The 25,871-nt window shown below is 42.0% G+C and overlaps 1 protein-coding gene and 1 pseudogene across 12 annotated transcripts in view; both read right to left on the reverse strand.

Moving 5' to 3' along the window:
• ANK3 (ankyrin 3) overlaps window positions 1-25,871 on the reverse strand; it is a 676,704-nt gene that overhangs the window by 190,949 nt on the left and 459,884 nt on the right. For all 12 annotated transcript variants that reach the window (XM_089897519.1, XM_089897518.1, XM_089897520.1 and 9 more), the window contains exons 5-7: window positions 22,883-22,981; window positions 17,747-17,932; window positions 15,769-15,867 (exon numbers count right to left, since the gene is read on the reverse strand). In XM_089897519.1, coding sequence (XP_089753645.1) covers window positions 15,769-15,867; window positions 17,747-17,932; window positions 22,883-22,981 — 384 coding nt within the window. The remainder of the gene's footprint in view (window positions 1-15,768; window positions 15,868-17,746; window positions 17,933-22,882; window positions 22,982-25,871) is intronic.
• On the reverse strand, window positions 11,238-15,186 carry LOC111167596 (SWI/SNF-related matrix-associated actin-dependent regulator of chromatin subfamily D member 2-like; annotated as a pseudogene).

Consider the following 25,871-nt stretch of genomic DNA (forward strand, 5'->3'; position numbering starts at 1 on the left):
CTAGTGCAAATGGCTTTATCTGTGTGCAGTGTACTCGTTGTTCTAAGGAGATGGAGCTCCTCCAGGGACCAGCAAGACCACAGCTACCCAGGGGCCAACATCCCGGTCTCAGCTTCCATCTGGCACTGCTGCTGGGGGCTGATGGTCACACACTGAGACATAAAAAATGAGTTAGAAGGTCTGGATGCACATCCTTGTTCTTCCGTCTTACTCTCAGTAGGATCTAGGACAAAGGACTTCTTGGGATCTCAGTTCTCATCTGTCAAACTATCTATTCTTGTGGGTCTCAAATGATGCACTGTACATAAAAGTATTCTGTAAGCCAGGGGTCCCCAACCCCCGGGATCTGATGCCTAATGATCTGAGGTGGAGCTGATGTAATAATAATAGAAATAAAGTGCACAATAAATGTAACGCTCTTGAATCATCCCAAAACCATACCCCCCCTCCCTGCCCCCAAGTCCGTGGAAAAACTATCTTCCACGAAACCAGTCCTTGGTGCCAAAAAGGTTGGGGACCGCTGCTGTAAGCTGTAAATATGCTGCACATTCAAGGTTATATTATTATGGGCTTATAAACATACAGGTAGTTTTTACAAGCAAAACAATTATTGCGATTTCTGTGACTCAACTTTAGACAATTTATATGAAGAAAAGATTTTCATAGCATGGCCTCAGTCAATGTTTTCTAATATGCTCGATCAGAAGAATTACCTGAGGAACTTGTTAAAAAAACACAGACTGCGAGGCCCCATCCCTGAAGCACTGAATCCCGGTCCAGGGCAATGGGAAGATGCTGGCCAGCTAGGGAAAACCGGCTGCAAGGCCCTGGCTTGGAGGCTATGAAAAATGATTTTTCATTTTCAAACTCAGAGGGACGTGCTCCTTGGACAAGCCTGCCTTGTATTTCTTACCAGAAAACGTACATGATACCTTTTTGTCATAAAGCCATTACGTTTCTAAATATCAAGAGTCCATTTCAAAGCATGATCGTTAGGGGTTCAAAAATGCAGAACTGGTAGAGATAATAAATAACATGTAGTGGAAATATGAATGCATTACCTTTTAGAATGAATTTGATCATTTGTCAGTTTTTTTAAGTTTGCTCATCTTTCAATTAAAACGTCCTTAAATGTGAGATGGGATATGGTAGTGAGTTAAAAACAAAAAAACCTTTAAAATCTTGAAAAATGTATTTAATTCATTTTGCAACTGGTGCAGGCAGCAAACGAGTAGCCAGCAGGTCGAAGAGAGACTACTGGCAGTTCTGGTTTTCCTGGGATGACCCTGGATTAAGTCCAAAGCCCGGTACACACTCCCTCCGATGTTAGAATGTTATGAACTACACGGTCTGAATGTTGTTTATTTTACTTGCTTGTTTTTATTGTCTTTTTTTACTTGACTGATTTACTTTGCTGTTCTTAGCTCAAGCTCTGCCACCTTGAAGCCGTACAGTTTAATTGAAACACAAGTTATTTAACTTCTTGCTCCCTGGTGTAAAATGGAACTCATACCCACATCTCACGGGATAACTGTGAAGAATAAAGGAAATAACGTATAGGAAACTTACTGGAGTACGTAGTAATAAATGAAAGCCATTTCCTAAATTAGTTTGAATTTTGGATAAGTTTTTTCCACCTCCTATTTCAAAGTCTCAGTAGTAAGAGCGGAAAGGACCCTCAGGGTCTTCCAGTCCAACCAACTCTGAGGGGTGCATCATGGGCGAAGCTTGCTGCCCTCTGCAGAGCAGTCCCAGAGTGAACACGAACTGCCCGGCCCTTCTTTCCCATCTGGGGACATTCCCATCTCTCCATCTCTTGGCTGTAAAGAGATGATCAATCCAGCAATGCTGTCTCAGAGGGGCCACCACTGGCTCCACTGGCATTCTGGTTGGGACACTGTCACTGGCATGAGGATGTCCCACGCACTGAAGGGGGTTTAGCCATCCCAGCCCTGCCCCATTACATGCCAGCCATCATTCCACTTCTCCATTTAAAGACCTGTAAGAACAGAGAGTCGAATGGCGCTGACCAGGGGCTGCGGGGTAGTGGATGAGTTGGGGAGATGTCGGTTAGGGGTACAAACTTGCAAATAGTAGATAAATAAGTTGTGGAGATCTAATGTACAGCATAGTGATTACAGTCAACAAGACTGTATTATCAACTTCAAAGTTGCTAAGAGACTAGGTCTTAACGTTCTCACCCCAAAAAAGAAATGATAATTATATATGTTAGAGTTATTAGCGAACAAAAACTGTAGTAATCATATTGCAATATACAAATGTATCAAACCAACACACTGTATACCTCAAACTTATACAGTGTATCATGCCAATTATCTCAAAAACAAACAAACAAACCAAAAACGCTACAATTACTCCCTTCTACCTGCAGGATCCAGGCCAGTGCCCTCAGCCCAGCCAGGGGTTCGGGGAGTCCCTCCCCACAGGCTTGGACTCGCCATTCATCTCCAGCCTCATTTCACATGTGCGAATGGGCCTCAGCCTCCACTTCCTGGAGCTGACTCTAATCCTTTTATGTCCATCACAGCTTAGCTTTTCAATTTTTTTTTTTTTCAACCATGATAGTCCATGCTGATCTCCTACCTGAACTTGTTTTCTTGGAACCTACTGCTTTGATTTGTGAGAGAGCCAATAAAGGATCGCGCATGTGTCCCCAATTCACCTCTCTGCAACGTCTGGTTCTTCAAAGTCCTAAACGCTTCGCTCTAGGTGCCCCTTCGCCCTTCCTGTATATGCTTCAAACCACCAGAGGAACAAGAGCAAGATTTTCTCATGAAAGAACTAAGATGCCCAGGAGGGGACCAGGGTGCATCTGAGCTCATCCAAGTGCACCTTCTGACAATAGGAAGTGTGAACAATGGTCCGAATGTTCAGTGGAGGGCTGCAGTGGAGGAAATGAAAATTCTACAGCTAATGAATTATTCCCTTTTAAAGTGCAAATGAATAAAGCGAGCACTGCCAACTCCTAACTTAAGAGAACTTTATTTCACAGAATTTCAAAATAGGATTTATTCGGGTCATTTAAACATGTTCTCAGAGCAACAATTCTAGAGCTGTACTGCAGGAAGCAGGGCATATATTCAAAGACAAAAAGTGAAAGGGAAATATGTACCTTCCAATTTCTATGATTTTTTTTTTTACTGGCGTTCTTACTGTCTCAAACAATGTCATGTTAATCGTTTGGTAAAGGCTGCCCTTCTCATGCTGACAGACACAACGCAAACACTGTAACTCCAACATTCTGGGACGCACCATTTCTGACTAGCTCCAGAAGTACTCTAGAGAGCTGACATGATGTCACTTGCTTGACATGTGTCACGCTTGACAGGTGACTGTGTCTTACACTGATGGGTCTCCTCCCAGATGTAAGCATTAATCACCACCACCAGCACAAACATGGCTAGGACCCTGGCCCACATGCTAAGCAATTTATATGGATTATTTCGTGCGGTCACAATGATGCTACGCATTTGGTACTATTTTCGGACCCATTTTATGGGTGACAAAGCTGAAGAAGCATGAATAACTTGCCCAGGAGCACACAAGTAAGCCACAGGACCAGTGTGGAACTCCAGCAGTCTGACTGCCTTGCTGTTTGCTTTGACACTGTACTATACCTACTCTCTTCTGCGAAAGGCCTCCATCCCTGTCAGATAAGGTGGTCATGCAGAAGGGAAGGGCTTGTGGTTGATTGATCTCTCTCCTATCTGGCTAATAAGAAAAATGCAGGGCTTCGCTGGTGGCGCAGTGGTTAAGAATCCATCTGCCGATGCAGGGGACATGGGTTCGAGCCCTGGTCCGGGAAGATCCCACATGCCGCGGAGCAACTAAGCCCATGCACCACAACTACTGAGCCCGCGTGCTGCAACTACTGAAGTCCACATGCCTAGAGCCCGTGCTCTGCAACAAGAGAAGCCACCGCAATGAGAAGCCCGTGCACTGCAAGAAGAGTAGCCCCCTCTCGCCACAGCTAGAGAAAGTCCGTGTGCAGCAATGAAGGCCCAACACAGCCAAAAATAAATAAATAAAATAAATAAATTAAAAAAAAAAAGAAAAGAAAAATGCAGCCTACATGATGAAGAGGCTTGCGCTGGACCACATCAGTGACCGATGATACAGCCAGGATGAGAGCCAGGGCTCCAGCATGTATCTGAGAACTTTCCTCCTCAGTCTAGGCTGCTACAGCTTAGAAACTTCAGCTCCTCAGACGACAACAACACACATCCCATACCACAGGGTAGGATGTTAATAAGCTCCAATGTACTAATGGGTTTAAGACAAAAACATTCCCTTAAAAAATTATATAGGAGATTCTCCTTTGATGTGGCATTCAGGGGATTAAATGAAAAAGGCAGGAACAAGATTGCATGGCATGCAGAGAGCAATTCTCTAGAAAAGGTCTATCTCCCACCACTCTGGCCTCCGCTTACTTACTGGTTTTGTTCTTCCTGAGATGTTAATATCACCATGGTAACAAGAATATGGGTAATGCAGTAACCACACTGAGACTTTTCCATAACTCACATTTCTTTGCTAAAGGCTCCCAAATCTCCATTTTCATTCCAAAGGAGGTTTATATAACCCATTAAAAATGTCTTTACAGGGATAAAGACATAGACCTACTAGAGAACGGACTTGAGGATATGAGGAGGGGGAAGGGTAAGCTGTGACAAGGCGAGAGAGAGGCATGGACATATATACACTACCAAACGTAAGGTAGATAGCTAGTGGGAAGCAGCCACATAGCACAGGGAGATCAGCTCGGTGCTTTGTGACCGCCTGGAGGGGTGGGATAGGGAGGGTGGGAGGGAGGGAGACGCAAGAGGGAAGAGATATGGGAACACGTGTATACGTATAACTGATTCACTTTGTTATAAAGCAGAAACTAACACACCATTGTAAAGCAATTATACTCCAATAAAGATGTAAAAAAAAGTCTTTAATGCTGTTGAACCTATACTAGGAGATAAACATAACTTATTTTATATTTGAAAATACGTATCAATAAAAATGAATGTGTGTGTGTGTGTGTGTGTGTGTGTGTGTGTGTGTTTGGGCTTTATAAGGACAGACATCTAAACGTTAACAAAATAGGACTCTTATGGACGGTTTTTCTTTTCTTTCTTTTGCTTTATTGTATTTTATTTTAAAAATAACTTGTATAATGCAGGGAAAATATATTTTTTTAATGTATTTGCAATGGCATCGCCACACAAACTACAGTAGCGTCTCCGGAAGCCCTGGACCCTTATAAAAACATTACAAAAGTCACCCTCCTGCTGAAGCGATGCTCACCTCTTCTCCACGTTTGAGTGGCTGATGATCTTCCTAGCACTGGCTGGTGGTGGCCTTGACTGGGCTTTGATAGCTCAGAAACTGAGGCTCTGCTTCAAACACCCTTAACTGAACAAAGCCTGGCAGCAGACCTTGGTGACTAGCCCTTTGTTCTAGGCGTGTCTTCCAAGGTCAACTACACTGCTGAATCACAAGACTCGTGGCTGCTCAAATCAACTTGCCTCTCAGTGTCTGACATTCAATACTTGGGTTTGGTGTACTTGCCTCTACCCCTCTATTAGAATCCTATGGATTTCCCATCCCCCTTAATGCAGCTCACATCAGTTTGGGAAGTGGGTCCTTAACACCAAGTAAAGCTCAGCCTGAAATTCTGATAGACCAGGGAGAGGACTGGGGCTTGAGGAAAGCAGGTTTGAATAGGTACTGGGTGCCCAGGAATAGTGGATAAGGAGGCCTGGAAGTTATCTGTTGATTCATTCTTGAATTCAACAAATATATATCGAGTCCTTCCCAGTGCTAGGTACTGGGTTACACTCCAGGGATCCCAAAATGTGTAATAACACGTAGGTCTGCCCTTGAGGAACTCAAAGTCCTGCAGGGGAGGTGAAGCACAGGGTGTGTGAGGCGTATTTCACGACACCTCTACTTTAGCCTGAATAGGACTGTTCAGCTAATGCACGCACAATGCTTAACAAAGAAGCTGGAACTTACTAAATACTCAAATCACGACTATTTTATATCATGATTACTACACATTTTTACCTACAGAAGAAAGGAAGAAAATGAGCATCCGCTGAGCACTTATTCTGCAGCAGGCAACGTCCTGGATGCTTTCATGGTACCACCCTCTGGCTTAATGGAATGCAGCTCCATCAGTATGTGAAAGGTACCACTCAGGGAGGCAGATCAAGGGCTTCCAGGCAGCAAAAATACAGGTCCTGCCTTCCCCCAGTACCGTGAGGAATGGTTCTCTGAAATAAAGTGCCTACCTCTCTTAAAAAAGTCTAAATGGCAAGAGACACATTCTCCACGGCTGAGTCCTTCACTGGAGGATTGAAAAGATGAAGTTCACGTTAAAGTCATTATCACAGAGGCAGGAATGTGGTAAGCATTTGGAAAGAGGATATTTACCAGGTGAGGAAAGATGTCCCGTGGAGGAGCTGGAGATAGAGGGTGAATAAGGCATCTCAGGCTGCAAGGGGCTTAGGTAATAAACACAGTGTGCAAGACAAACACTCCCACAGAATTAAGTTTCAAGGCCAATCACGGGACAGGACCAACAGGGCACGATGAGCACACACACACTGGGGCAAGGAGGGGAGCGACCTATTTTAGGGGGTCAGAGAGAGCGTCTTTGAGGAACAGGATACAAGCATCTTTTACCCAGATTAAAAAACAGAGGCTCACAGAAGTAATTGCGGCATAATCTCTGGCAATTGGAGACCTCTCTTGAGACCTATCTCAATCTCTGATATTTCTGAACTCTCCATGGCATGAACTGGGGAGAAATTACTATGTTCAAGTTGCCAGCAGTATTTTTAGTCCTCTTTGGAAGAAGATTTCAGTTTTATTGCTGTTGGTGGTCACGGCAGTCTCTGCTTACATGATGGGAAAGGCAGCAATCTGCTTTTGGAGCCGAAAGGGGCAAGTCTATTAGGAGTAAAATTGCTTCTGCTTAAAGCATCACTTTCCTTGGAGGGGAAAGTTGCATTTAGAGATAATTATGACACCGAAGGGAAGGAAGCCTGAGACTGATGGTGTCTCAGCTTTGCTCGAAAGAACTTTCTGTGATGATGGAAACGTTACGTATACAGTGTTAATACAATGGCTGCTAGCCACACGTGGAAACTGGGCACCCGAAATGTGGTTCTGGGGAATGAGGCATAGAAGTTTACATTTAATTTAAATTAAAGTTAGTACTCAGTTGTTAGTGGCTACTGAATTAAGAGAGCCCAGGTGTAGAGGAAATGGGGTTCCCCCTCTCTCTGGGACCAGAGACTAGGTTAAGGGGCTTAGACTCTGACCAGAAGAGACATAGTGTTGGTAAAAGGGGTTCTCGCTAATGGAAGTAAGAGAGACTCTCCAACACAGTGGCTTCAGGGGGCTCACAAGGGAGCCCTTTCCTGAGGAAGGGGTCATAGCCCACGGACTTTGGGGACAGTGTTATCCAGAACAGGTCCTTCAGCTCCACCTTTTTTTTTTAATCTCATTTTTAAAAATTAATTTTTACTGGCATATAGTTTCTTTACAATGTTGTGTTAGTTTCTGCCTACAGCAAAGTGAATCAGTTACACGTATACATATATCCACTCTTTTTAAAATTCCCTTTCCACCTAGGTCACCAGAGAGCACTGAGTAGAGTTCCCTGTGCTATACAGTAGATTCTCATTAGTTATCTATTTTATATATAATAGTGTATATATGTCAATCCTAATCACCCATTTCATCCCTCCCCCCCGTAACCATAAGTTTGTGCTCTACGTCTGTGACTCTATTTCTGCTTTGCAAATAAGTTCATCTGTACCATTTTTCTAGAGTCCACATATACGTGATTATTATATGATATTTGCTTTTCTCTTTCTGACTTACTTCACTCTGTATGACAATCTCTAGGTCCATCCATGTCTCTGCAAATGGCACTATTTCATTCCTTTATATGCCTGAGTAATAAGCTCTGCCTTTCTGTTCTGAACTCCCTTCATCAGTCCCAGAGTTTTTAGAGAAGTCTTGTTGGGCACTAGAGCCAAGACTTAGTTGTGCTTTGGGGAATTAAGAGAGAGAGACTCTTTGGTATGGTTGAGCACATGGGGGCCTCAACAAATTAGCAGCGTCAGGTCAGTGGCTTACTTGAGTCTGGACTTCCAGGTCTAGCTTATAGGAGAAGTTCTTTAATATTTGCTAGAATGAATTTAACTGAGAAAGGAAGTCTCCAGATAATGTTTATCCACGGACGTCGTTTTGCTTATGCATGGGCTGACCCCGTGTCGACCTCTTATTTGGGCACAACGTAAAATCTGACACTTGTATGTTTCCATCAACAGGTTTAGGAGTTCAACTGTCTAAAAACACTACTCTCACTTTAACAAAAAGAACTTTAGATAAAGTAGCCTTTATCTAAGAATTTTAGATAAAGCAGCCTGTCTTATGACATAATTGAGTTCCAAATGTGGCCAAGGCCCTGCTAAGGCTTTGTTCAAAACAACTGCTATTTGAGAAAGGCAGTCCAGTTGGACATGTTCTCTAGTCACAGACCTGTGGCACAAGTGCCAAGTTCTATCACACGCAATTAAAACATCACACAGCTAAGTACCTGGGCCATAGTGTCTCAGCCTCCCTGGGCAAGGCACCTTCACAGATGGAGATTTAGGCAGTATGGGGTAGTAGGAATGGAACCTTTTGAAATGTAGCTATTAAAGATACTGTCAACTATGAAACTTTCTTTTTTTTTCATTAAAGTATAGTTAATTTACAACATTATGCTAATTTCTGCTGTATATAGCAAAGTGACTCAGTTATACACATATATACATTCTTTTTTTATATTCTTTTCCATTATGGTTTATCCCAGGAGATTGGATATAGTTCCCTGTGCTATATGGTAGGACCTTGTTGTTTTTCCATTTTAATTTTAATAGTTTGCATCTGCTAACCCCAAACTCCCAGTTCATCCCTCTCCCTCCCCCACTCCCACCTGGCAACCACAAGTCTGTTCTCTATGTCTGTGGAAACTCACTGCTCTTAATAGAATGATTCACATGATATAAAAATCACATTTGAATTATTTCACACACAAAAAAACCTGTCTCTATAGATAACTAAGATTTCCTTTGTTAAAAAGTGAAAGCTATATAACCCGTGCTTCCTTTTCTACTACATGTATAAAAGCCCTTAAAGCCTAAATTTAAGGGCTTTGTATTCACTAGCTCTTTCCAGTTGCTTGGTAACATTTACTTTTTCTGTTTCATCCTTACATGTCTTACTTTGTATATTTTAATCTGTAAACCTCCTGAAATCCTTTTGGAAACAAATGAGGTATAGCACTCAAACACATAAATCCGTAATCCTTTCAGAGATCAGAACAAAAAAGTACTACATACCAAGACCAATAGAAGGATATTTTTATTCAATTATCTTCCCCAGATGGGAAGTTAAATAATAATTTACAAGAGAAAGGTTAATGACGAGAGCGCAGATTAAGTTAGGTGGTCCATTGTATTTGATGAAAAAATGTCTTAGCTAGCAAAGCATTCATCTATCTTCTTCAATGAAGGGTATTTTGCAGGCATCCAATAATATCATTTGGCCTTTACCTACTCCAGGGCATCAATGCTCCTTACTGGAAAGCAAATCAGGAGCAGCTCTGGTGTGTCTTACTTACATTCTCTTCCCCAAGAGCGCTAGGATGACTTGCTAAGAGAGCAAGGGTCACGCATAAATTCAGATGGTGTCAAGGCCATCTCAGAAGACACAATTCAGAGAATGCAGCATGCTGACACTGCACTGCAGTCTTCAGGAGCTATTCTATTAACTTCCTGCTATGGACCCTTGAGGCTGAACGGGTCTGGATAATCCGAAAGGAAATATTTAAGATGTCAGACAGGAGATCTTACGCAATACATAAACACGGCAAAATTACAACACAAAAATCAAAATTCACATTATAATAAAAATCTAAGGAAAGGTGTTAATAGAACAAGTAAGTATCCTATAAATCAGTTACCATCACTGCTGCTCGGGGGTATACATTCACCACTGGCGAGGATCTGCTTTCTTGCTGCCTGAATTAGCTAGCACTACAAAGAAGCATAGAAAGCAATCCATTCTATTGTGTTCTCTCTTTAGTCACACCGCGTTGTGTTCTGCCTCGCACCTGCCTCGTATCTGCACATGGACTACACGCAGGAAATGATTCCAGAAGGGTTATCCCTACTCCTATCCCCAGCTCTCTTCACCAGCAGGTAGCTATTCTTGAGGTCCCGCCCTCAGCCCACAAAGAACTACAAGACTGTATCCGCCTTTCTTCAATGCTCTGTCCCAGCCAGGAAGCAGAAATCACAGCCCCCCTAAGACAAAGGTTGCTGCTGTCATTTTGTAACTTGACCTCTAACTTTCTAATCTACACCTCTATCTCAACCCAGTTCCTGAAGCATACGATTTACGGTTATGATTTGCACCTAGTTCTTTGCAACTGAGGCTTAATGATCCTTCCTTTATTGTTTTGACCAGGCAAAATCTGATCCCATCTGTGTTCTAGGGCATCTTACTTTCACCTGCTACATCCCTGAGAGAACTCTGACCTAGGAGGACCCCACTCGAGTTGGGAAGGGAGAGGTCTCTGTAATACAAAAGGCTAAATGCTGGATTGTTACATAACAAAATTACTGGAGATTTGGAACCTACAGTGGGTTTCTGGAGGCAGCTAGCAGTTGCCTCCAATTAAGCTTTTCACGAAGACCAGTTCTGCTCAGACATCCTACTGCAAGCCATCCATCACGTATGGAGGGAAGCATGTGTTGTAGGGTGTAAGCAACAGTACAGGCCTCCTAGTAAGTATGATTAAATTCCACCACAGCCTTCAGTTCAGAATGCTATGAGGCCTCGTTAATTAGGAATGTCTGGAGAAAATGCTTCTCCAAATCAGCAAAAAAGTCTGAATTTTAACATATTTTAAACAAAAGCACAATGTGACTTTTAAATCACATATGGTAATTCAGACAAGGTTAACAAGGTAACAACGTGGGTCTGAGGTCTCCACTTTTTTTTTTTAAACATCTTTATTGGAGTATAATTGCTTTACAATGGTGTGTTAGTTTCTGCTGTATAACAAAGTGAATCAGCTATACATATACATATATCCCCATATCTCCTCCCTCTTGCGTCTCCCTCCCACCCTCCCTATCCCACCCCTCTAGGGGGTCACAAAGCACCGAGCTGATCTCCCTGTGCTATGCGGCTGCTTCCCAGTAGCTATTGATTTTACATTTGGTAGTGTGTATATGTCCATGCCACTCTCTCACTTTGTCACAGTTTACCCTTCCCCCTCCCCATGTCCTCAAGTCCATTCTCTATGTCTGTGTCTTTATTCCTGTCCTGCCCCTAGGTTCTTCAGAACCCATTTTTTGTGTGTGTGTGTTTTTTTTAGCTTCCATAGTGTCCACTCATCTTTAATCAATAAATTAGCATCATTTATAATTACCATAGTCATTGTTTTAATGTAAATTGATGCTTTGGAATTGTTTGAAGGAGCCTGAAAATACTGCAATTTGTCCTCTTAAATTGCTTAAACATGACCCCAATCTCCTTATTTTCAGCGGCATCAGGAAATTTCTGAACAATGGCACAAAGACAAAACTTCAAACACTACCCTGACATGAATTTTCCAAATGTCCTAATTAGAAGATGTGACTTAATGAGGTTTTCTGTGAGTTAGAGATATAAAACCAGAAGGATGCATCTTACAGACACGAGCTTCAGTTTTCACATCGGCGTGCCCTGTATATACATGACTTAAAGAAGTACTTAACTTTGTCCTTCAAAATGTCACACTAGGCCTCGGGTCTGCCATGTTGCTGAAACCCAAGGATGCTGTTCGTGCAATAAGAACATGGCTCTAGAGTGACATGAGCTGCCTCATTTCAACTGATAAAGGATTTTAGCAGGCTGATGACAATAGGATAGGAAATAGGTTTGTTTTTTTTTTTGCCACCAATAAACAAAGATTTATTTGGAAATCTCCAAACCTGCCAGAAGTGGCACTTGCCAAGCCCTAGGCCCACTCTCCTTCCCAAGCTCCAAAGGGGAACAACAGTCCTCCCCACCGCTTCCCTGCCCTCCCCCTGCCCTCCCCCAGCACACTCACCCATGCCTCAGGCCCCGCCAGAGAACTAGCGTGCCCTCCCTCTAGGAGGCATTACCCCTGGGCCCAAAAGCTGGGGGTGGCAGCCCTGTGGCCTCTCAGGAGATGATGGCGGCCAGAGCCACTTGCATAGACTGAGAAAAGAAAATAAGGAAGGAGATACCAAGTAGGGCTCCCTGAAAAACCCCAGCTTACTCCTGTACAAAAAACGTGGCTCCTGCATAGAAAAACCTGCTCCACGAATAGTGCAAATACCCAAAGGAAAGGAAAAAAAAACCTGCAGCAAGGCTGGGCTGGTAGGAATAGCAAAGAACTTTGGTTTGGAAAGGCTACAGGAAGAGTGTGAGCTGTGCCCCTTTTCCTCGCCCAGCTGCCCAGAGCCAGCGCTGACTCTCGCTCCAAGGGGGTCTGTAAACAAGCAAAGCCAGGGGCCTTTGCGATGTCAAAGCACAGCCTCCAGGTCCTACTTGGGCCTGCCTGCAGGGGGCAAAGGAGGCCTCTGCTGTGAATCCAATTAAAGCCAACGTGTAAGTAGTAAGGCTTTGGGGACTAAGCAACACGGAATCCTCTCACTACACTTATGAAACTAAAGCTGGGGAGCAGAAGGTGACAGGAGACACCCCTCACCCCCTCCTTGTCCTACATGTCTGTGCCCCAGAGGGTGGTCCCCTTCCAGGCTGAGGAGGGGGGTGCTCCAGGGCTGGGAAGAAAGGAAGGGATCCCCGAGCCTGCGGTCAGGCAGATTCCCGGCACCTGTTCCAGTTCCTGCCTTTGCTGCTGCACCTTGGCAAAGACGCACCTCCCCACTGCTTCCTGGGCCAAGGGCTGGTGGTAGAAAGCAGCTCGTCTCTCCTCCTCAGGATTCCCAATCACATCAGTGATGATCTTGGGAATGGAGCCACGCCTGGATGAAGTCCTGGGGGTCAGTGCTAAAACTGAGCATGAGATCCCTCTGGGTCTTCAGCTGGTTGATGGACTCCGTGGTCTCATGGAGTTTGATATCAAGGGCGGCGATCTGCTGATTGGTGGTAGAGGCCGGAAAATTGCTCATCTGGGCCTTGAGTGGGTCATCCACCTCCACATCAATGTCATAACAGCCTGTCTTCTTCTGGTCGTTAGGGTCCACGCTAATGACATGGTTGATGACAATGGGGTCTGGATGCTGCAACAACCCGGCCAGCTTCACGGGAATCTCAGGGAAACGGAGTCGGCCACAGCTGAAGATCCGGCAGAAGTACCGGTTGCAGTTGACGTACTCCCGCTCGTGGCCGTCCTGCAGCTGGCTGTGTTTGACGTAGAGCCACAGGGCGTGCATGGTGGCAGCCCTCGTGTGTGTGTGCACCCCCAGAAGCCTCGCCAGCTGGGGGTCCGACTTGTACTGGGGAGGCTGATGATCCAGCATGAGCAGGCGGGTGCACCTGACGTTGAGGTCTCGGGCCGTTTCACCTGGAGGGCATCTGTCTCCTGGGTGGTGGGCATCCAGTGCCACTCCAGCAGGTGGTTCAGGCCCGTACAGTTCCTTTGTCCAGCTCAATGACGAGGCTCTTAAAGACTGAAGAAAACTTCCTCTTCTGTTTCCTAGGATCACCCAGCAGTTTTCCCTCTACTCGGAGTTCCCAGGAAGCCACCTGGTCCCCCGAGGGGTTTCCCCCCGGGGGTCCCTGCGGTTCCTGCACTATCACCCTCTGCCTTGCTGGGACTGAACGTACTAGAAATATCGATCCGCAGCTTTCGTTTTTGCGTCAGAGGCTCTCTGATGGCCTCCTGGATCTCCATCTGCTTTCAAGCAACGGGCTGGTCCAGCTTCCGCTCAAAAGCCAAGAGATCCATGTATGCCTGAGGCTCTGGGACAAGCTCCCGAATTCGCTGAGGTAGAACTTTATCTGCCACCTTCCTCCTCTTTAACCCCTGGCGCTGGGCAGGCATCGGGGGCTGGGCCTGGGGCACAAGCAGGCGTTTTCGGAATGGGTCCATCACGGTGGGTGGCATGCCAGGTCGAAGTGGAGCAGCTGTGCCAAATGGGGAGCCTGCAGGGGTTCCCACCTGCAAGCCAGCCATGGGCATCCGGCTCCCTGATGACCCGCCAGGCCTCTGGTAGTGCGTCGCAGGGCCCCGGGGCCCCCCATGCCTCTAGCCGGCCCGGGCCCCCTGAGCGCCGGTCTGGGCAGCACGCCGGGTCCCGATGGCAGAGGCGGAGCTCCCAGGGCCGCGGCCAGACATCGCTCTGTCCCTGGAAATAGCTTTTATATTAGCCCATTCTGAGTTCGTATTAGTTTTTATAGAACTAATGAATTATAAGAAGGAAAAGAAAAATGAACCCTTAACATCAGCGGAGGGAGGCGGAAGACTGGAGGGGTGAAGAGCTTTGGGGCTGAAATTCTGCCATTTCTCATTTGCTAGCTCTGTGATCTGGACCAGCTATTTCTTATCTCTAGGCCTTGGTTTCCCCTTCTGTAACACAAGGATAAGTAACACTTTTCTTGATATAAGAATAAATGAGGTAAAAACGCTCAGCTTGGCATCTGCTTCAAAGATGGTATTACTTTTACTACTGCTACAGCTACTGCTGGTACTAGCATTACGATTGTTCTCTCTGTCGGGTCTATTGCCACTTCTCCCCTAACAAGTGAGGTTTTTAGCAAAAATAATGCTTCAAACGCTACGTGCAAAACCACAGCGCTGCTGGTGCTGGTGTGTCAGGCGCCGCGCTAGGTGCTCTGGGTACGCTCACTCCTATTTCTCAGTGACCCAGTGCAGGAGTGCTGTTATTATTTTTTTTTTATCACCATTTATTATTTAATTTCATAATCCATATTAACTTCATCTATCCAGTGAGGAAACTGATGGACACAGAAAGAAAAGTTAAATCCAAAACTGGAACCCAGGGAGTCTGAATCCTGAGTCCCCACATCCAGCCACTTCTCTGTTCTGCTTCCCACCTTGTTGCTACTTCTGATGATGCTGCTGCTGACGATCAGGCCTAGAGCCAGACCAGCTTTTACATTCAGGGCCATATTACTCGGGATGTCTGAGCGGCTGTCCAGGAGTACACACGACACAGTAATTCCTTTCCCTGTGATTATGAGCTTACTCAGGTTACAGAATCATGTTACTCACTCTGAAAGTTTATAGGGGAAAGAAGATAAGAGCGAAAGGTGGCCTCTATTATTTGGGTTCTAAAGTCTGGGCCTTATCCAGACATTCCAAACTCATTCCCACCTGGAAGATTGAGACCCTGATTTCTAGAGCACTGTTAGTGCCATCCGACCCATTTCTACAGTCTCAGAAATTTCAACTTGGGGGACAGTGTGTAGTGTCCAGTCATCATTATTTAAATCACATTTTCTATATATTCACTTAGATATTTATCACCCACCGCTACTCCCGACCCCGATCTTAGTTTTCTTTTCCTCCTAGGAAATAGGCACACCTGTATGCAAGCAAGAAAACGCGCTAGGATAAGTAGACATCACACCTTCCACTGACTGGGAGGACCCTTGGAGGTCAACTGTCTTGACCTCCTCCTCATGTTGGGGAAGGAGGGTTAAGAATCGTTTCAAATGCTTGAAGCGCACATCAGACCGCAGCACTCTTACCCGCGCGGTGAAGTCCACGGCTGCCGCTCGGTTTAACAGCAATGTGGCTACGTTGATATTTCCATAGTGAGCAGCTATGTGGAGCGGAGTGAAGCCACTCTGGAAAGAAAACAGAGCAGACGTTCAGCTGATTCCTGCCGGCCCCTTGCCTGACATGTTAATACCATAACCCTGCCCAGATAAAAACGGGGAAGCAAAATACGCTGAGGTCCACATTCCATTCTGTACTAGGTTTCTTTCCATTAGTGCCAATTGCTCATAGGATTTCAAAGAGATGCCAAACTCACAGGCAGAGGAATAGCCAGGGAGGAACCAAGGGTGGAGACTGAGCCATTTTAGTAATCCAGGAACAGAACTACACAGAAGCCAATGTTTCCAAAAGTTAAAATAGTGATGACAAGAAATATCTTGACAGCTCAAAGAAAGTTCGATTAGTACCACTGTTTTATCATTCATAGGATCGTCCATTGAAACTCGGTCAAAATTTAACTTGTTTTATATATTCAATGTAGAGTCAAATGAACGAACGGTAAAAGCCAATCTTAATGACGAAAGCAATTTGGGGGGAAGAGGTACTATTACACATTGGTCTTGAATCGTGGTGAACACATTTCATGAAGAAATCGACAAGCTGGTCTCTTTAGTAGCAAATGCCTACTCGATAACACATTTTTCTGGATCATTCATACCAAGGTCATTTTACTTCCTTAAAAAAAGTGCTAAAACATGCAGCGATTCACTTAGTCCCCAAAGATTTAAACCTTATAGGAACTAGATGCATTTCTAAATTGTTAGCAAGCTTCTCAGCCATGCTAGCGATCTGACTGACTCTTGTCAAGGGTGGGTCATATGTGTGCCCTTCTGAGGTAACTTTCATCTTGCTGACACCACTGAGGGTAAGTGTCATGCAGAACTCTAGAGAACCAATCCTAGATGAGTAGAATGACAGGGTTGTCTGCAGCTTTAGGTACAGCTGATAAGTTTCTCAAGTGTCAAAACGCTTCGTGTCACAGAACGCTATTGAAATACCCTTAAGTTTCAAGGCTTCCTCATACTTCCTTTCAAACACCAGGTTCAGCTGCAGAAAGCCCTGGTAATCAGACTACTATCTTCCCTGGCACATGCTACTTTGAGGGCGGGGGTATAAAGCAGGTATCTAGCCTACAGAAGGCAATGCAAAGAAGAAGGGAAAGAAATGAGGTAGCAGCTCTAAGAAATGGGAAAATGATGATGCAGATATAGATCATATGTACACGTATATATATATATATATACCTCTGTTGTTCTATTCACCACCATCTAGGTTAACACATTTGGAAGCAAGGAGGAGGAAAAAATGAACGGTTAGTTTGCTGTCGGTGATAATGGATGGCAGAAAGCTCATGACGGCTAAGTGACGAGGGTGAAAGCTCTGATGGAAGCACGATAGGCACAGAAAGAAAGCTAGACTGAATGAAGGGCTACGTGACGGCCTATTCCAAATGCCACATTTCCTCCACCGAGACTTGCAAGTGTCCAGACAATGGGAGTTGTTGGCTGGGACCCTGGCTGCTGGCATGGTTTCCACAGCTGATCAATACTCAGTGCATTGCCTACCGTCTGAGATAGCAACCAAAGGTTGATTTTGTGCACACCGTGGCTAGCATTTTGTAATTTTTCACCTTGATGTTTGAGCTGACGTGTTAACTACATTAAAAATATATGTTCAAAGGAAGGACACTGTTGGGTACATATTGATTGATTTCTTTTGAGGTGGCCTCCACGTTAGCACACATAGGGCAGCACCCACAGTTCCCTCCCAGCTTTAGATGCCAAGGGCAGGGGATGTGCCTTCGGCTGGATGACTTGGGCGCTTGATTTTATTCCTTTCAGTGCAGTTAAGTGTTTGGCATAAGCTCCAAAGTGAGCCCAGGCATTCTTCACATTTGGGTGCCTAACACAGGATGCTGCACGAGGGGCTCGTTTCCCAGGTGCTCACCTTCGACTCTACATCTGCATTGTTGTCGTTCTGCAGCAGCAGGGCGGCAGCTTTCGTGTCATCTTTCCTGGCAGCGATGTGAAGAGCTGGAAGACGCACTTTTCCTTTCGTGTCGTTTTCTAGCAGGAGTGACACTACTTGATCGTGACCTTGTTGCAAAGCTACTGCCAACGGTGTGAAGCCATCCTGCGAACAGATGGATGGGTCAAGACTGGTCTCTATGGAAATTTTCTTCTCCATTAACAAATAAGAAGGTGACCGAGTGACCAAATGTCAATTTTTGTTCGGGGCTATTAAAGCTGACATACTCAAGTAGACATATATGTGGAAAGAAATTTAAAACTACACATATACCAAAGCAGGAAATAATTTAAAAATTTGTAATAAGTTTATGGGTTTCTTTCTGTGGAAAAAGTGGGTAAATTTCGAAAGTCCTACCTAAACAAGAAAAAGACGGCAGAATTTCAGTATCCATAAAATAATCTCAGCGAAAACAATTACCTCTCGGGTTAAATCCAGGCAAATTTTTCAAAGGAGTTCATTTAAATAAGCTGTAAACATTTCCACTGATAATTTAAAACTGTTTTATCCAGTACCTTGTTGCCTAGCATATCCTATCTGCTTCATCACTGTACCTTGTGGCCTAGCGTATATCTGGTGCTCAATTAGTATATGTGAGTTAATGAGCTATACTCACTGCTGTTTTAAGAAAGATATACATGAAAGACTCATGGTTTCTGTGACCAATGAAAGAAAGGATCATACAAAATGTGACTAAAGGCAATTCAGACATACACACACATCTATACATTGAGTCTTCCCACTGTATGGCCCCGGGACTTGACAAAGAGAAGACAGCTACAGATTTCACTGTGGTTAATTAATTTGTGGATGGTCTGCTGACTGTAGAACACATAGTACAGAGCAGAACATCCCAGGACTGGCTCCCAAATTTTAATTCTGCAGTGCTTTCATTATCACACACTCAAAAGAACATTTCAAAATTATTTTTACTAGACAATTGGCAAGTAAGTTACTTATTATTTCATTCGGGTCATGGTATTTTAGATTTGTAGTCCCTGTGGCACAAATCGAGGGCTGCTCTGATGGAGGAGCCCTTATAAGGGAGAAAGAAAAACCAGGGTTACTTGCATACTCATGTCTTGTTGGTTTTCCTAAAAGACCACTTTCACCATTGTATTCCTTGCTGGAAAACACCTACCACTCCTACCACTTATTTGGCTGAATGCAAATCAGCACACTTATATTCAAGGATGTGTAAAATATTGGCCCCAAGCGCCTAAGTGACAGTATTGCCCAGGCTCTTCTTGTACAAATCATCTCCATTCTCCTTACTAACTGTGGACGTGCGGACCGTCTCCACCCTGGCTTCTAATCTCAGGCTATTTGCTGCACCCTGAAATGTCCTCCTTGTTCTACATACACAAATTCTGTCTATGCTCCAAGCCTCAAGATCTGGCTGAAGTTCCACTTGCCGCTTTCAACTTTTCCAAGAAGACCCAAATAAGGAAGAGGATGAGCATTAACGCAGCCGGAAGGACATTCCCTGCAACCATATGTAAGATAATGGAGAAAGGCTGCATACAACCTGGACGTCATCAAAATGATATCACAGGTTACACTGAGGGACATAAAGTTTAGAGTGTAATTTAATGTTATGGGAAAAGGAATCTACATAACCATGTAAATATATGATCTCATTTTCATTAAGATAAATGTGTGCGTTGTGAACATGGACAAAAAAATCTGGATGAATAAACAGAATGTTATCTCTAGGGAAAATTAACCATGGCTTTTTCTTCTTTTTGCTTTTTATTGTACTTTCTCATTTATTTAATATGTTACTTTTGAAAAAAAAAGAGAAAAATACATTTAAAAAAATGGAATGGTGAAAGGAAAATTGTGTATTAAGAGTTAACGTTGCATCTCACTTTTAAAACCTGAGCAAAACCTAAGGAGTAAAAATGACAGCTCACTTCTGTTCTGCAGCAAAATGAAATGGCTACATTTCCACTGATAGGAATTTTTCAATCCACAGGGCCTATACATAAAGGAAACTACCTTGCACCAGAAAATCAACTGCAGCTGAGACATTAGCACTGACAAGAATGTGCTTCCTGCACAAACCAATTAAAGATACAAAGTACCAGCCCTAAGGTGTTAACAGCTAAAATTAGCAGCTCTAGATTTTGTTTCCAAACCAAGTTTAAACGGTTTGGTTTGCTCTGTACAGTTATTCTTAAGAGAAAAATACAAGCCGAAAGGAAACGTGATAGGAGCTCCTTGAGAAACTTCACTGCCTTGTGGACTGTCTGGCACATAATAGGTGCTTAATAATTACTTGTGCCATATAAGTGAACAAATAAATTTACCTCATGCTTCAAAATTTTGATTAGCGAAAGAAGGAAGATATCCATGGAAAAGAAGGAAGATATACATGGAAAAGATATAAATGTAGTACACAGCAATACAGGAAAGGTTTCGAAAACCACAACCATGCCAAAGACTCGGTACATATATACAAGGTACATATGGAAGAAAAAAATGTATTGATGGACCTTGGCAATATCACATCATATAATAAATTAAAAATCCTATTAAAATTTTTCCATCTAAGGAATCCTTTCATTGCCCACTACTGTTCATTCTGTAAATAGAGACTTCTGTATAAATGATACCAATATTATTGCAAATCGTAGTTAGAACACTGTGTGAATGAAACATCTTATTTCTTGCTGTTCTTTTTAGTCTCTAGTACTAATAATCCAAAAGAAGAGATAAAAATTCAGTTAAAGCTTCAAATAGCTCTAGATAATCAGATAGATGTTGTTTACATAGTGATGTACTAGCACCCTCATGAAGACATGGATGTGATTTGTTCTTAGAACATTCATTCATTGATTTATTTTTTAAAGCTACCAAAACCGCCCCCCCAAAACCTCTTGAAATTAATATAAAGGAGTAAAAAAAAAATCTATCTATCTGCATTATCTATCTATCTACATATCTCTATCTACATTTCTATCTATATGTCTATCATCTACATATCTATCTATATATATATCATCTATATATCTATCTACCTACCTATCTGTCTACATATCTACCTATCTACATATCTATCTATCTACCTACCTACCTACCTACCTATCTTCTTGCTAAAAGATTGAATTAGTTGTTTAAGGATCTCATATAATATTTCTTTTTACTTGGTTGTAGTGCCTCTTTTGGGGCCTTGAAAGCTTAAAAAAAATTGGAGAACTCAGTGAGTTACTGATAATTAGCTGACAAGTTAACTCTAATCTATTAGCAGTTAATTGGGTTTATATTCGCTTCTAAAGGAGAGATCCTTGATGCTCTGTCCATCGCAGCCTGAAAAAGAATACTACCTGTCCTTCACAGACGAAAACAGTACTAAGGAATTGCTGTCATCAGGACATTTATATTATTTCGTATTTCCATCCAAAAATGCGAATGGGTTTCCTCTTCTACAACAACCTCTGCTGCCCACTCTCCCTGCAAAGCATGATGAGACCTGCGCCTCTTCGTCCTTGAGGGACTCACTCAGGCTACTTCCTCCCAGTGTGAGGATGGGCCCTGCTCGACGTCTACAAATGTTGGTTCCTTTGTTATTTCTTACCGAGCTCTAAGGATATTATTGTTTAAAAATACATTCTCAAGATAAAAATCACTAAGAGAACTGAAGGGTATGAAGTGAAAAGTAAGGCTCCCTCCTAATTTTCAGAATAAACCATTGGTAACAATACACTACGGACATTTTCCTGTATCAGTACATAGAGTCTTGTCTCCTTGCTAATAGTGCAGAAGAGCATTTTACTGTCTAAGTAGAGCTGTATTTATCCAATGACTTCCCTATTTGTCCTTCCTAGTTTTTAAAAAATTGTCATTAGTACTCATGTTGTTGAGCTTCTTATATAATAACTATTTTTTTTGCGTTATCTTCTAATATATGTGACAGAAATTCTTTGAAGTGGAATTGCTATGTAAAAAGGTGTATAAATACTAATTTTGATAGTTATTGCTTCTGCAAAAGTGTTGCAACCAATTGTCAACTTCACCAATAAGGTAGTTAAGTTCCAATTTTTTCTACCCCTTGAATTTCTTCCTCATCCCATGGGCAAAAGACTGGATCTCATTCTTTATCTGATTAATAAATTAATACTTCTTTGACTATGAGGGAGGGTGAGGTATTTTAAACATTTATAGTCATTTGTATTTCTTTTTGTGTGAACTGCCTCTTCATTTACTTAGTGGTTTCCCCTGAAGGCATAATCTCAAAAAACGGTGAGGTTATATGCAATCCCTGTATTGTCATCTTTCTTGTGCCATTCAGGAAATACTTCAGAATGAAAGTCAGAGGAGTGGTATTATGACAGGGATAACCCTACATCTGTTCTAATTCATTGTTTTGTTAAAAATAAAGAATACCCAAACGTTGGTCCTTTATTATTAGCAATAGATTTCTAGTGATACACTTTACAAGGGATTACAATCTTCCATCCAGATTAGTTTAAAAAATAAACTGTATTACCTAAAACAGTACCAGTGACTTAAATAACTTTTTATTTTTAAATAACTCCTCTATTCCTGACTGCAAACTTTTTTTTTAAATACCACTTTTATCTAGTATTTAAAAATGTGTACTAGTTTTGTTTAGAAGTGTGAGTTTAATTAGTTTACTTTAGAAATGTAGAAATCCAATCATTATAATTATGCTAGCTTAAATTTGGAAAAAAACAGATTTAAAACTTATGTTTTATCACAAAAATATTTCAAAACAGTGGCTGCCTTTGAGGGAAAATTGTAAGAAGCAGATAAGTATTCTCAAGCAAATATGTAAACAGTAAATAAACAGCTCAGTTATAGGGTAGAGCCAGGCATTTAAGAGCAGAGAGGGTATCTATGCAATGGAAGATTCTTGAAAGACTAGGAATAGAGTTTTCTAATATATTTCATAAAAACTTGCGAGCCCACACGTTAATATACAACTACAATGAAATACCAGTGGGACAAATTCTCAATTTACAGCTTCAGGTTTACAAAACGCCCTATAAACATGTGAACTTACCCATGGAAAGAACCAAAGTGTCTTACCTCCGTGGCCAGGCTCTGGCTTGCACCATTGTCAAGGAGAAACTTGACAACTTCCAGGTGGTTCTCCTGGGCCGCCATATATAATGGTGTGAAACCATTCTGCAAAATAAGAATTTAAATGTTTGTGGCTTTTTAAAGCAAATCTATCTTTCCACTGTACTGATGATATTATATATTCCAGGAAATCTCACATGTAAAAATTTTAATAATACTTTAATATATTCATATTTATTAGAAAACCTAAGCACCATGATTTAAGCAGAATGTATAATTCACAATTATACTTCCTAATTCATAGTTTGAGTGTGGTTCATTGCTACTTGTCTAAGTATAATTCATACCAATATATCCACTTTAGATAAATATGCACCTTCATTTAACCATCAACTACTTACTGAGTGTTTACCATGAGTAAAGGATTTTACTAGACACCATGAGAATATGCAGAAAAATACATTTGGTCATTGTCCCAATGAATCTTTTTTTATCCCAAGCAATAATTATGTACCTTAAATAAAATATGTAATACTTTTACATAAAATTAAACACCTGAAATAGCTCCTACTTTGGAAAGAATTTATATTAATTTCCTACAGCTTCAAACTTACCACAGACGGGGTGACTTAGAACAAAGGAAAGAACAGCAATTTGAAAAGGGTATACCTTCAACTTTAAAGTCGAATTCTATTAGTAGTCTACTCTTTATAAGTATCCTTCCTTGCATTTTTTGCAAAGACGTGCTCAGAATACATACACACACATTCATATATTATATATTCTACTGTGCATCTTTGTCTGAAATGTGCCCAACTGCCAAGGAACTTGGAAGCAAATGAATACATCCATCTTAAGCTTCTTAGTAAAAATATGTTGCATGTATGTTTGTTCTCTAAAACAATGTATTTCACATCTATGAAATACTTAATATTTAAAAAAACTTATTGTAAGATATATACACCAAAACAGGTATTTTTCAAACTATAATAAATTCTCTTTGAATAAGCTTTTCAGAATTCAGTCCTATTTAACTGAATGATCTGGAAATTTTGTTGTTTATATTATGCAATCTCCAAGAATAAATGTAAATACATTCTAAATTAAATGTTACCAAACATTACTCAAAACTTTGTGATTCAAAAGGTTTAGGTTAATTACTATAAGTATTAATTACTATATGATGAATAACATAATTCAGCCTCTGGTAACCTCACTTTTTTGGCTTATACCTGAGAATTAGGAAATAAGCTAAAAATATTCTTGATAAAAGTATTACACGTAACAAACCTACCATAGCATATATACTTTATTCATCAGAGAGTTCCTCTATTCTACTTATTCTATTTTACACATAAATGTAATAAACTAGGTTATTGGGTTGCCAAGCTCAAGATTAGAGACACCAAATTAGAGGCAGTGGAATATGACACAGTAGTCAAGCTTCTTCCTTTTAAATTATTTACCTAGTCACATCACTAAGCTCACTGCTGCTTTGTTCTGTTATGAAAGATTTTATCAATTTTAAACATGAAACCTGGAAAAACTGCAACCCAATGTGTGTGTGTGTGTGTGTGTGTGTGTGTGTCTGTGTGGGTTTCATCTCTGTCACTCTTCCCAGAGCTATGAAGGAACCTGAAAGCCGTTTAGGATACCCTTTATCGTACTGCTATTTTCTCATTTTCTTACCTGACCAAAATGAAAGATTGTTTAATCCTTGGCTGATTTAAATATCTCTTAACCAAAAAAAAGGAAAAATATTAAAAATATTAAAAAGAAAAGAAAGGCGAAAACCAGCGTGGATTTTTATCACTCTATGAACTGAGTATATATCTTTCCACATCACCCAAAATTTCCAGATGGAAGATTCAGATTTTAGGAGTAAAGTTCTTAAGGAAAAATTCCAAAATGGATGTCATTCTCTCGGACATAAATATCAAGTAGATAATATATGTCAGAGGATCCTCAACTTCAGGGCAGAGGTCTGCTGTAGTTCAAGTTACCTAAGAAACGCTGGTTCACAGCCCAGTGTACCTGCCCTGTTCTGGAGGAAACCTGCCAGAGCCAAGCAAACATTTCATGACCCCTGAAGGAAACCCCAAACTAGGCACTGAGGTTTAGGAGATGCTGTTCTTACAGACCTAGAGCTTCCAAAGAGTGGTTCTTAAGAAATACAACTTTTAGATCACTCCGTGTGCCCTTTCCACAATGGCAGAGAATGAAATGTGTACAACTGGAATTTCTCAGAAATAATACGTAGACACGGGTCACAGCAAGATGGGGCTCCGTAGTGAATAGTTCCCACAATAGATTTTCTTCTTGTTTTTTGAGTGCTTGCCATTGTACCGCTATTACTCGAAAGCTGGTCATTTTCTGGATGGTCATTCTTTCATATTGTTTCATTTTTATATATTTTTATGGATATATAATTCACACACCAAAAAACTCACTCTTTCAAAGTGTAAAATTTAGTGTTTTTTTAAGTCTGTTCACAAAGTTGGGCAACCATCCCCACCATCTAACTCCAGAACATTCCATCACCTCATAAAGGAACCCTGGACCATTAGTATTCATTCCTCATTTGCCCCTCCTCATGTCCTCTGGCAACCACACATCTGCCTTCCATCTCGATGGACTGGTCTGTAGTAAAAATTTCATGTAAATGGAATCATCCAGTATATGGCTTTGAACGGTCTCATTCTACTTCTGCTGACCATATTGACAAAATGGTTTTGGCGAGGCCTCCATAACGGAAATTTCAATTTTACACTGGGTATTTGAGTGTGTGTGTTTGTGTATTTTGGTCCCTTCCTTTGGCGGTATTGATTCTGTTTTCTTTAGAGGAACTACATCTTCACGGATGTGTAGGTAGGACTTGTCTTGGTTGGACTTTGAAGTAAACTGGCCTGCCCTTCTTCAACCACAGGGTGGACGCACGTGCGGCACGACTCTGCTTGCTCTTCCACGTCTATTCTATGTCCTTCTCAATTCTCTT

This window comes from Delphinapterus leucas, chromosome 16 (genome assembly GCF_059928025.1).
Source record: "Delphinapterus leucas isolate spDelLeu-1000000601 "Yukka" chromosome 16, BTC_Dleu_Yukka2, whole genome shotgun sequence".
In the NCBI taxonomy this organism is placed as follows: Eukaryota; Metazoa; Chordata; class Mammalia; order Artiodactyla; family Monodontidae; genus Delphinapterus; species Delphinapterus leucas.